This window comes from Lithobates pipiens, unplaced genomic scaffold (genome assembly GCF_037356315.1).
Source record: "Lithobates pipiens isolate NorthernLeopardFrog02 unplaced genomic scaffold, aLitPip1_a1.2 Scaffold_35, whole genome shotgun sequence".
Lineage (NCBI taxonomy): Eukaryota > Metazoa > Chordata > Amphibia > Anura > Ranidae > Lithobates > Lithobates pipiens.
Genome location: NW_027507811.1, coordinates 11,084,919 through 11,097,443, shown reverse-complemented (window position 1 = coordinate 11,097,443; position 12,525 = coordinate 11,084,919). Strand labels below are relative to the sequence as shown.

The 12,525-nt window shown below is 43.5% G+C and overlaps 2 protein-coding genes across 2 annotated transcripts in view; both read left to right on the top strand.

Moving 5' to 3' along the window:
- The window catches only part of LOC143955485 (uncharacterized), a 337,730-nt gene that overhangs the window by 257,703 nt on the left and 67,502 nt on the right, over positions 1 to 12,525 (top strand). Inside the window, exon 7 of the mRNA XM_077465524.1 lies at positions 9,284 to 11,427. Within this exon, the coding sequence (XP_077321650.1) occupies positions 9,284 to 11,427 (2,144 nt within the window). The remainder of the gene's footprint in view (positions 1 to 9,283; positions 11,428 to 12,525) is intronic.
- On the top strand, positions 3,470 to 5,615 carry LOC143955856 (uncharacterized). Its single transcript, XM_077465975.1, has 4 exons — positions 3,470 to 4,312; positions 4,402 to 4,623; positions 4,705 to 4,911; positions 5,035 to 5,615. The coding sequence occupies exons 1-4, from the start codon at positions 4,046 to 4,048 to the stop codon at positions 5,266 to 5,268; spliced, it is 930 nt and encodes a 309-aa protein (XP_077322101.1). The 5' UTR covers positions 3,470 to 4,045; the 3' UTR covers positions 5,269 to 5,615.

Here is a 12,525-nt window from a genome sequence, read left to right as displayed (position 1 = left end):
TAGACCAATAGTGGCCAGTACTAATAGTTTCACTAGCGGCCTTTCGGCCTATATAGATCACATCTTACAGCCATTGGTGGTGCAACTTCCTTCCTATATTAAGGACTCCAGTCAGGTGATTGAGGTTATGGAAAACTACAGATGGTCTGACGAATATATGTGGGCCTCTTTAGACGTCAACTCGCTTTATACTTCTATACCCCACGAAGTGGGACTGAATGCAATACAACACTTTTTGAGCATTGATGAAAGCATGAACTCCAAACAGTCTGAATTTTTATTATTGAGCATAGAGTTCTGCTTGAAACATAACTACTTCACCTTTTTAGACCAATTTTTCCTCCAGCGCCAAGGTACAGCCATGGGAGCCAGTTTTGCCCCGGTATATGCGAACCTCACCATGGGCTTTTGGGAGGAACAAAAAATCTGGAGAAACAATCCTTTTGCTGAGTTTATCGTATTTTATGGTCGTTATATAGATGACATTTTGCTCATATGGAGTGGCGGAGTTGAGACTTTTTCCTCCTTCGTCACTTATTGTAACAACAATTCTATGGGTCTATCTTTCACATCGGTCATCGACCAAAACCATCTGGTCTTTTTGGACCTTGTACTTTCTCATAATGAGCATAGTGTCACCACTAGCAACCATATTAAACCCACAGCAGGCAACTCTTACCTTCATTATAAGAGTTGCCATCACCCTGCTTGGAAGAAAAATATTCCTAGCGGTCAGTTCCAAAGGTTACGCAGAAACTGTACCTCAACTGAGGACTATACACAACAAGGCCAGCAGATGGCAAAAAAATTCTTAGAAAAAGAATACCCAGATGATTTAGTTACACAGGCCTTTATGGAACACGCAACCAAGCATTCACCTACGAAAAAACGCCCCAAAAATTCCACTAATGACTATACTACAATTAGGTTTATTTCTACCTTTAACACACAATATAAACATATGTCTAAAATAATTCTTAAACATTACGATATCCTAAAGCTGGATCCGATTTTAGCACCACTCCTTCCGGTCAGACCCCAAATCACTTTTAGACGCTCTCGTACAATCAAAAATATTATTGCTCCCAATAAACTTATACAATCCAATAGAAAGGATAATAATATATTCCCTGATATTAGGATGTACTTTGATAATAGATGTGGGATTTTTAAATGTCGTAAAAGAGGTTGTTATACTTGTCAGTCCATCCCCAACGGCCAATCCACCATCACTACACCCAAAGGAAAAACCTTTGAGATTAAACAATTCATCACGTGTTCTACTGAATACGTAATATATGTTTTACGTTGTCCCTGTGGCCTCCTTTATGTAGGCCGCACTATGCGGGCCCTACGAGTCAGGGTGGGCGAACATCGCCGCCTGATTAAAGAGGGCTGCATTCAACACAGCGTGCCACGCCATTTTCGCCATTGTCATGATAAAAACTTTAAAGAAATGGAGGTCCTTGCAATTGAGGCTATCCCCAAGGGTACCCTAACGGCCAACGAAAGATTCTCCCACCTTTGTCGCAGGGAGACCTTCTGGATATATCTTATGGGGTCTCTCTCGCCTGATGGCCTCAATGAAGACATTGACATCCTCAGCATAACCTCTTGATATAGGTTACTCAGATATAATCGCTACTCATCGTTCATGACCGCCACCCTACATTTTTTATAGAAAATATATTTTCATTTTTTTTCTTTTTCTTTTCATTTTTTTATATTTTATTTTATTTTTTTTTTTTTTTTTTTTTTTTTTTTTTTTTTTTTTTTTTATGAACGAAGAGTAGCTAATATATTTATTCTAACTATCCTATAGGAAAGGACTTAATAATAATAATATAAAATATATCTTTTAAATAATTTGTTTTTTTGCCCTTGGTCTCCGCAATTTTTCCCCCCCTTGAGTTTTTTTAACTTACAGTGTTTTTTTAACTTACAGTGTCCTTTTATCCATAGCATTCTTCTCCCTTCTGTATATCCTTTAATATCCCCATGGAAACCCACACAGGCACAGGGAGAACATACAAGCTCCAGGCGGGTGGTGGCGTGGTTGGGAATCGAACCAGCGTCCTGCTTGCTGCTAGGTGGGAATGCTAACCACTACACCACTGTGTCAACCATATGTTTCAATCCACATTTCCTATTAGATGTTTTCTAACAGTTCTTTCACTGACACAGACCCCTGTCTAATAAGGTTTTAACTGCAGGAGGCTTAGTGACACATTAGGGGTTAACCTGAGAGACTTCGACAGTCCCCGCCCCTACACACTACCCGATGCCTTTATCTTTCTGGTTGCTGTATGCCGCTCCAGCTTTGACAAAGCGCAGGAGCGCGAAACATGTAAGCAGGAGAGTCGGCATAGCAACCTTCCCCTTCACAGCCTTCCACGTGACAAGCCTCTCATGTGATCCACAGCCGCTCGGACAAGCGGCACTGCAGGCAGTGCAGCGTTCTCCAAGCTGCCTATGTGTACAGCTGATATCATCTGGTGACTAAGCTTGATCCTTACCACCTAGCGTGCAGCATTTCACCTCTGCCTCCAAGCCGAACGCTTCAGATGGAGCTGAAATAAACACCTCCCCCTCGGTCATCAGACTGGACTCATCAGCTCTGCAGCCCATTGAACACCTATGAAGTGAGTGTCCCTAGAAACGTTGTTCCATTCGTTTACACTGACTTTTTGGGTTCTTTCAGATGATTGATTGCATTCATTAGGCATTCGAAAGCTGTGCACATTGGTCTTTGGTTTTGACCTTTCCAAAGTTATAATTGAGAGATCTGAGGAGCTTTTCATTATCAAACATCTGTCCGTTTTATGATTGGTGTTTTTTATGTGTTTGAGATCCTGCAGGGATCAGATGTCTGTGTTTATTTTTTACATTTAATAAATGACATTTTAAAGTCTTTTTCACATCAATCTACTAGTCCCTTTGATGCGCTGTTTTTGATCGTTTTTTCTAGATCAACTCTGCAGCCTACGAACTGTCTCTCCCTGAGAGTTACAAAATTAATTCGGTCTTCCATTGTCTCATTACTGAAAAAAAGCAAGGTTAGATCCTTTTTCTGGTCGTGAGTCGGGTCCACCTGCACCTACCTTAGTCAACGGTAATGAGGAGTATGAGGTTGAAGCCGTTATGGACTGTAGAAAGAAAAGAAATGTAATCCAGTTTTTGATTAAATGCAAAGGCTATGGACCTGAACACAACTCTTGGGAACCAGAATCCAATTTAGATGCCAAAAGGTTGATTCAGGTTTTTTTTCAGGCGAAAAGAAATTACTGATGGGCACATGGAGGTTGCCCATTGGGGAGAGGGGGGGCAGGGGGGCAATGGAAGAGAAGTCCGGTTGGTAGGCACGTGCACAGTAATGTGTGCACCAAGAATACAGTGTACTGGCGTTTGCACAGACGTGCGCGGCCGCAACCAGGAACATGTACGCGCACACGTGCATGCACTGGCGCCAACCGGTCTATTTAAACGGTGCAATGACACTCACAGATTGCTGATTGGTCTTTCAGCTAGTGCCTGTTTACCTGTGTTTAATCTGTTCCAGTGTTCCTGTGTTTGACCTGGCTTGTACCTGAACCTTTCCTTGGACTTCTGCCTGCCTTCCTGTTACCTCGGCTTGTGTTTGACCCTGTTCCTGCTTCATGATTCTGTACTGCGCTGCCCGACTGTGTACTGAACCCGGCCTGTATCCTGTGTCTGCTTCTGCCTCACATTCTGGTACCTGCTCTGCTCGGCTGTTGATGACCTCCTGGCTTATGTTCTGACCACGCTTCCGCCCTGCTGATCCAGCAACACGGAGTTCCATTTCTCTGTGCTTATCCGGTGATCTACAACCCTTGGATTCCTGTCAAGGTCCAACCTGAGCCACCTGCTATACCGGCCCTCGTGCCACTCTGCGTCTTTCACTCCCTGTCATGTCTACCAGGGGTGTTAGACAGGAGGTGCAAGAGAAGCCTTCTTTACAGCTCAGTCTCCACCAGGTACGTGACAACACCATCCCTCACCATCATCAGGTAGATGAGTAGCAATTATGAATAGTTATGACTTATACACAATCATGTTTGTTACAATAAATGTTTTATTATATATTCAGAGTGGAAACCTTGAGGATTATAATAGTGTTATTAAAGAAGAGTACAAGCAAGAGGACAAGGAATATGGTGTAATGAAGGAGCTTTCAGGACACAAGGATATGATGGAGCCACCTAATAACAGAAACCCACCAGAGAGATGTCCCCGTCCTCTGTATTCCCAGGATTCCACACAGGAAGGTCACACCATCCCCCACCATCATCAGGTAGATGAGGAACAATCACTGATAGTATCATTAGGATCTGTACATTATCTGCATTGTTACCATTGATGTCATTTTTATTATATATTCAGAGTGGAAACCTGAGAGATTCTAAAGTTGAGGTTAAAGAAGAGATAAAAGAGGAGGATGATGAGGATGAGGTGATGGAGGAGTTTGCAGAAGGACACAAAGATCTGTACCAGGACACCATGGAGGAGTCATCCAGCTACAGAAACCCACCAGAGAGATGTCCCCGTCCTCTGTATTCCCGGGATTACACACAGGAAGATCACACCATCCCCCACCATCATCAGGTAGGTGATGAACAATCATTGGTAGTTATACATTATGCACAAGCATGTGTGTTACAATAAATGTTTTATAATGTATTGCAGAGTGGAAACCTCGGGGATGATAATATTTTTGTCAAAGAAGAGTATAAAGAGGAGGATGAGGAGTATGGGGTTATGGAGGTGTTTTCAGAAGGACACAAGGATATTATGGAGCTGCCTAATACCAGAAACCCACCAGAGAGATGTCCCCGTCCTCTGTATTCCCGGGATTCCACACAGGAAGATCACACCATCCCCCACTGTTACAAGGTTGGTGGGACGGAGAATCTAGAACATTCACTTACAGTGACAATGTGTGGATTTTTTATGTGATGTCACAATATTAACGCTCTTATCTTACAGATGATTTTCTCTCTCATTTTCTTGGTTTAGAGTGGAGATCCAATCGATATAGAATTTGAGGTGAAATCAGAAGAAGAAGAAGAGAGGTATGTGAGGGATGATCAGCAGTCTATGGAGGAGGATGGAATAACGGGGACATTTATAGAGGAGGACACTCCTACAGAGATCAGCACAGGTGGGTCATTAACACTAAATCCATTCCTCCACCCATACTGCTCACCGATTGGTCGAGTAGGGCGGGGGCTGGGTGATATCAGCCTGTAATCCCCTGGTCACTTTCCTGAGCTGTGTTCCCCGTCCTGTATTCCTGGATTTCTCTCCGATAATCTTCCTTCTCTGTGCTGCCGACACAATTTATGTATCTAGACTGGATTTATGGAGATTCTGGGGTTCAGCTGGCAGCATTATGTTGACTCTCACTATAGGCATTGCTCAACCTAGGCACCAGTGGTATGTGTCTTGGGTCTTCTGCCCCATGCCAGGGTATAGCAGGATCTCTATCTTTGCAGTTCTTCTGGGGTCACTTGCTCTGTTTTCTTTCCTTGCTGTTCCCAGGTGGAGGGATATGTCTGTATAGTCTCAGACCCAAGTCACTGAGTGCAGTTTCAGGAGATGGGAGGAGCGGTGTGGGACCTCTGCAACTTGTCTCCAGTAAACATTTAATCCACCACTGATTACTGAACACCATTATTATGAATCCTGACCCTTCACTATATACTCTGTATTGTACATTACATAATTCTGATATTATATAGTCCTATCTGTTGTATCTTATACAATATGTTTATAGTCCTGACTTCTTCTCTCTTCCCTCTACTCATATATATATATATATATATATATATATATATATATATATATATATATACACATAATATGTATTCTCTTTTGTTACACCCATTTCCTACCAGCTGGACATTTTATATCGGATGATGTGATTGGAGCACAGACTTTTACATGGTGATAATAATGTGATAACTTCCTCAGACTTTGGAGCCTTAAACAGAAAGTGATAATGGGGGAGGAGTCAATAACCCAATGATGGGGGTCTTCAGGATCAGTCCAGTCTTCATTTTGGATGTTCTCCCCCCATCCTCACTCTCTGACCTCTGGTGGGCCTCAGCTGTTATTCATGACTAAATCATGAATTGAATAAGTAAAAGTGTGTCCTTCGCGAGTAGTAAAAAATATTCCTATCTTACAGAGTGGTAATGATAGTTTTAAATAAACTGCAGCAAAACCTAATAGTGTTTACAGTACAGGAATGAATAAAGTGCAACTATAAAGTGATCTCGCACAGTAAAAAAATATGATTTAAAACATAAAATGTGATCATCTAAGAGATAAAAAAGTGCCAAAATATTATTAATAAATTTGTGTATAAATGCAAAAAATAAGTGCAAGTATATAAAGTGCAATAATGGATATCTCCACACAATAGTGCAAAAGATATATAAAGAATCAAAATATTCAGCCTTCTGGCATCAAACGAATGATATGACCACTAGATGGCTAGTAACCGTGAATAAATAGACGAAAAACAAGCTCTGGACTGCCTCACTCTTCAGAAGACCACTTTCTTTTATTGGGAAATCGCATCACAGCTCAACAAACACAGCGAACAAGGAAAAATGACTGACGTTTCGCATTAGCACTACAGCTAGTACGAAACGTCAGTAATTTTTCCTTAACCGTGAATAAATAGACGAAAAACAAGCTCTGGACTGCAGCACTCTTCAGAAGACCACTTTCTTTTATTGGGAACTCACATCACAGCTTAACAAACACAACGAACGTGGAATAAATTACTGATGTTTCGCACTAGTACTACAGCTAGTGCGAAACGTCAGTAATTTTTCCTTAACCGTGAATAAATAGACGAAAAACAAGCTCTGGACTGCAGCACTCTTCAGAAGACCACTTTCTTTTATTGGGAAATCACATCACAGCTCAAAAAACACAGCGAACAAGGAAAGATTACTGACGTTTCGCACTTGCACTACAGCTAGTGCGAAACATCAGTAATTTTTCCTTGTTCGCTGTGTTTGTTGGGCTGTAATGTGATTTTCCAAAAAAAAAAAAAAGTGGTCTGCTGAAGAGTGCGGCAGTCCAGAGCTTGTTTTTCGTCTGTTGCTAGTGGTAATAGCCAGCACCTGTGGCTTCCCAGCCGAAGAGACAGTTTACAGCCTGCATGTGTGCTCCTGGAGCGGTGAGATCTCTTCTCCTAGCCGTGAATAAATGCTATAACCCAGGGGTTGACAAATTTGCTTGGAATCTAGGAGCCAGCTAAAAAAGTTAGGAGCCAGGTCCGTGACGGCGATCTGGACCTGTCCCTGGCCTGACATGGAGACGAGTGAGGGGAAGATAGCCCACAGCCTACCACATATGAGATCACCTCTCATTGGACACACCGCTCGAGTGCTAAATGGCCGCTGTGATTGGCCATTTAGCATGATCTGTGATTGGCTGTATCCAAGGGACACGGCCAACACAGAACTTCCCCGATGCGCGCCCATGGCGGCGTGCAGAGGGGAAGTAAACAGGAGGATGTCCAGGGACGCCCCCTCCCAGCAATTGGTGTCCGCGTTGTAGACATCTTTCGTCTATAGCGCGGGCACGAAGTGGTTAACAAAAGAATGTGGCTTCTTTTATTTCCGCCATATTCCCACTTATTTACTGCCATATCCCCGCTGAGTGTTCTATCAGGTCCGCTTGAAAAACTGACAGGTGAACCTGATCAGACAGCCCTTGTGAAAGGGGCCAAGCAGGTAGGATTACAAATAATATTATTTTTTTCCTTAATTAAAATTATTTTTTTTTACTTTTAAAAAAGAAATAAAAATAAAAGCTATTATGAAATTATATATATATATATATATATATATATATATATATATATATATATATATATATATGAAGCTATTTACCAGCCACCACACTCATCGTTGGGCAAAAGGCGCCAGATGACGCAACGCAATCACTTCCTTCTCTTCACTTTGGGAAGGAAATGGGCGGGCAGTGAAAAACAGCCAGGGCTTTGAAGGTCCATTAGGATTAGCATTATTGGATGCGTTGTAATTTCAACATCCACCACAAGATGGCACCAGACTACGGAAAGACTTTAGAAGGCCGCAAAGCCGCGGCCTCAATTACTGGCCGTCGCGGCCTGATGCAAGCCGCACGGCTGAGTTCGGGGTCCACACGGAGACAGGATACCCCAGCTGTGTTGCCCCAGGTGCCAGGACGTGAATTCTAGTCGCAAATGCGACCTGGCGCCCGGGGGGTTTGTCGAGCCCTGCTATAACCACTGAGTGTAGTCCTTCAAAAAAAAAAATTTGATAAAAAAAGAACATTCCAAATATAAAAATAAGTGAGTCCTATTTCTGAATAACCAGATGGGCAGATATATGCATTAAATTGTCCATATTCCACTCTACAAGACTTCTTTTCAATCAGGGGTCTCACAGAACTCTCACCTTCAGCCAATGGGGTATAGCGCATCAATAGATCAATTGGATTCTCCACATCCTCCCGTTGAACCCTTGTATAGTAGACATACATGACTGGTATCACCCTGGGAGCTTCTCCTCCTGTAATACAGATCCATCACCAAAACGTCCTAATTAACTCCGATATTGTCACGGTGAAAACGGGGAGAAGAGAGAGAAGATACCTCCACTGGTGTAGTGTGTTTAAAACTATAATTGCATTTATTAACGTACCATATAGATGGACTCTTAAAAAAAGCAAGCATGTAAATAGCAACATTGGCATTCTCAGCGCTTTTTCACATCCGGTGTATTTCCAGTGCCGTCCCATCCCTACGCGTTACGCCAGATGAAGACACGTGACGTGACGTAACGCGTAGGGAATGGACGGCACTGGAAATACACCATATTTTATTTTTTTAATTATATTTTTTACTGTGCGAGATCACTTTCTATATGCATGACTAAATCATGGACTAAATAAGGAAGTGCAGGACTTCTTGTGTTGGGAAAATGGCAATGAGTGATAGAGGGGGAGGAGACACTCGTCCTATAATCCCCTCATCACTGTCACTCCTATAAAAGACAGTTCTCGTTGTTTCCTCCCTCTCTGACTAAGGTCCATGAATAAAGAAATGATCTGGTAGGAGATCAGAGGACCCATTTACTAGTTACCTTGAGGGGGGAATTGTAAGATCCTCAGAGACAAAGCTGCCTGATGTGGGCGGAGTCCTGGTTTAGGGGAACCAATCAGCTGATGTCTAGTAATAATCTTTGTATTTCTATTTTAGTAGATGGACGGGAGACGAGGAAAACCTCAGAGGATTGTCTCACTTTGTCTCCAGACTGTAAAGTAGAAGATGAGGACATCACACAGTATAGTCCAGGAGAAAACCCGACTACCTCAAATGTCCATCCGGCACCACACAGTGTAGATGGACCATCGTATTCCTCTTATCCTGAGGAACCTCAGACTGTGCGGGACGGTGCCGGACCATCGTATTCCTCTTATCCTGAGGAACCTCAGACTGTGCGGGACGGTGCCGGACCATCGTATTCCTCTTATCCCGAGGAACCTCAGACTGTGCGGGACGGTGCCGGACCATCGTATTCCTCTTATCCCGAGGAACCTCAGACTGTGCGGGACGGTGCCGGACCATCGTATTCCTCTTATCCTGAGGAACCTCAGACTGTGCGGGACGGTGCCGGACCATCGTATTCCTCTTATCCCGAGGAACCTCAGACTGTGCGGGACGGTGCCGGACCATCGTATTCCTCTTATCCCGAAGAACCTCAGACTGTGCGGGACGGTGCTGGACCATCATATTCCTCTTATTCCGAGGAACCTCAGACTGTGCGGGACGGTGCCGGACAATCGTATTCCTCTTATCCCGAAGAACCTCAGACTGTGCGGGACGGTGCCGGACCATCGTATTCCTCTTATCCTGAGGAACCTCAGACTATGAGGGCCATCCTTCCAACAGATGAGAGGTTTTCCTGTACTGAGTGCGGAAAGTGTTTCCATTCTAAATCTAGTCTTAATTTGCATAAAAAATGTCATAGAGGTGAGAAGCCACATTCCTGTTCTGAGTGCGGGAAATGTTTTTCAGCGAAGTCGCTTCTTCTCAGACATCAGAGGTCGCACACGGGTAAGAAGCCATATTCCTGTCCTAAGTGTGGGAAATGTTTTTCAGATAAGTCCAGTCTTTCCAATCATCAGAGATCACACACGGGTGAGAAGCCGTATTCCTGTCCTGAGTGCGGGAAATGTTTTTCAGCTAAGTCCAGTATTTCCTATCATCAGAGATCACACACGGGTGAGAAGCCATACTCCTGTCCTGAGTGTGGGAAATGTTTTTCAGATAAGTCCAGTCTTTCCTATCATCAGAAATCACACACGGGTGAGAAGCCGTATTCCTGTCCTGAGTGTGGGAAATGTTTTGTACAGAAATCAGAACTTCTCAGACATCAGAGGTCTCACACGGGTGAGAAGCCGTATTCCTGTCCTGAGTGTGGGAAATGTTTTTCAGATAAGTCCAGTCTTTCCTATCATCAGAAATCACACACGGGTGAGAAGCCGTATTCCTGTCCTGAATGTGGGAAGTGTTTTCCAGTTAAGTCACTTCTTCTCAGACATCAGAGGTCTCACACAGGTGAGAAGCCATGTTCCTGTCCTGAGTGCGGGAAATGTTTTTCATTGAAGTTGAATTTTGACAGACATCAGATGTTGCACACGGGTGAGAAGCCGTATTCCTGTCCTGAGTGCGGGAAATGTTTTTCAGCGAAGTCATTTCTTTACAGACATCAAAGGTCACACACGGGTGAGAAGCCGTATTCCTGTCCTGAGTGTGGGAAATGTTTTTCAGATAAGTCCAGTCTTTCCTATCATCAGAAATCACACACGGGTGAGAAGCCGTATTCCTGTCCTGAGTGTGGGAAATGTTTTGTACAGAAATCAGAACTTTTCAGACATCAGAGGTCTCACACGGGTGAGAAGCCACATTCCTGTCCTGAGTGTGGGAAATGTTTTTCAGATAAGTACAGTCTTTCCTATCATCAGAAATCACACACTGGTGAGAAGCCGTATTCCTGTCCTGAGTGTGGGAAATGTTTTTTAGTCAAGTCACTTCTTCTCAAACATCAGAGGTCGCACACGGGTGAGAAGCCGTATTGCTGTCCTGAGTGTGGCAAATGTTTTGTACAGAAATCAGAACTTCTCAGACATCAGAGGTCGCACACGGGTGAGAAGCCGTATTCCTGTCCTGAGTGCGGGAAATGTTTTTCACAGAAGCCTAATCTTGACAGACATCAGAGATCTCACACGGGGGAGAAGCCATGTTCCTGTCCTGAGTGCGGGAAATGTTTTTCAGTTAAGTCGAATCTTGACAGACATCGGAGATCTCACACGGGGGAGAAACCATATTCCAGTCCTGAGTGAGGGAATTGTTCCTCACTGAAGTCCTGTCTTCCTGTACATCAGGGGGTCCCACACAACCCTTGAGGTGTATTAGTGAGTGCGGGAAATGTCTTGTATATGAATGTTGCTGGACATGTGGGGAAGAAGCACACCCTGATATACACCTCAGATATACTCCATGGCTGATCTTCATCATGGAAGAAACAGTTGATAAGGAGATCAGAGATCACCAAAGACATGGATGAAGTGTTGTACCGTGTCGGCCATTGATAGCAGGAGAAAAATAAAAATGGAGTCCTTACCTCTCATTGGTACATTTTGTGGTGGAAACTTTTTTTTTCTATTGATTGAACTAGAGGGACTAGTGTCCTTTTTCAACCAGAATATCTATATGTAATATACATTTACAGGTCTAGTTTAAAAAAAAAATAGTTGACCAAGTGTGACGAGCATTCGCCGTACTATGACAAATTCTGGTCGTATTTTATTTCATGAAGTGATTTCCTATGATCATTGGCTCCATCTAGTGGCCATAATGTGGAATTTTAGGTAGTTCAGGAGAGATACCTCATCATGGCCACTAGATGGGGCTGACAGTCATAGAAAATCACTTTGTTATCTCCTTAACACCTAAGGGTAAAACAAATGTTAACCCCAAATAAATTCTCCTGCTCTTGACGATTGCACCAATACCACATACACTATATTACCAAAAGTATTGGGACACCTGCCTTTACACTCACATAAACATTAATGGCATCCCAGTCTTAGTCCGTAGGGTGCAATATTGAGTTGGCTCCGCCCTTTGCAGCTATAACAGCTTCAACTCTTCTGGGAAGGCTGTCAACAAGGTTTAGGAGTGTCTATGGGGAATGTTTGACCATTCTTCCAGAAGCGCATTTGTGAGGTCAGGCACTGATGTTGGGTGAGAAGGCCTGACTCGAAGTCTCCGCTCTAATCCATCCCCAAAGGTGTTCTGTTGGTTTGAGGTCAGGACTCTGTGAAGGCCAGTCAAGTTCCTCCACCCCAAACTCGCTCAGCCACACCATGTTGCCAAAAGTATTGGGCCACCCCTCCAAATTAGTTGGTGGAGGGGTGATTATGGTGTGGGGGTTG

What these genes read in the sequence shown, in the direction of transcription:
- LOC143955856 (XM_077465975.1), top strand. Translation starts at nt 4,046, where the DNA reads ATGAATAGTTATGACTTATACACAATCATGTTTGTTACAATAAATGTT. An exon ending in CCATCCCCCACCATCATCAG is followed by an intron (nt 4,624 to 4,704) that starts GTAGGTGATGAA and finishes AATGTATTGCAG; the next exon opens with AGTGGAAACCTCGGGGATGA. An exon ending in CCATCCCCCACTGTTACAAG is followed by an intron (nt 4,912 to 5,034) that starts GTTGGTGGGACG and finishes TTCTTGGTTTAG; the next exon opens with AGTGGAGATCCAATCGATAT.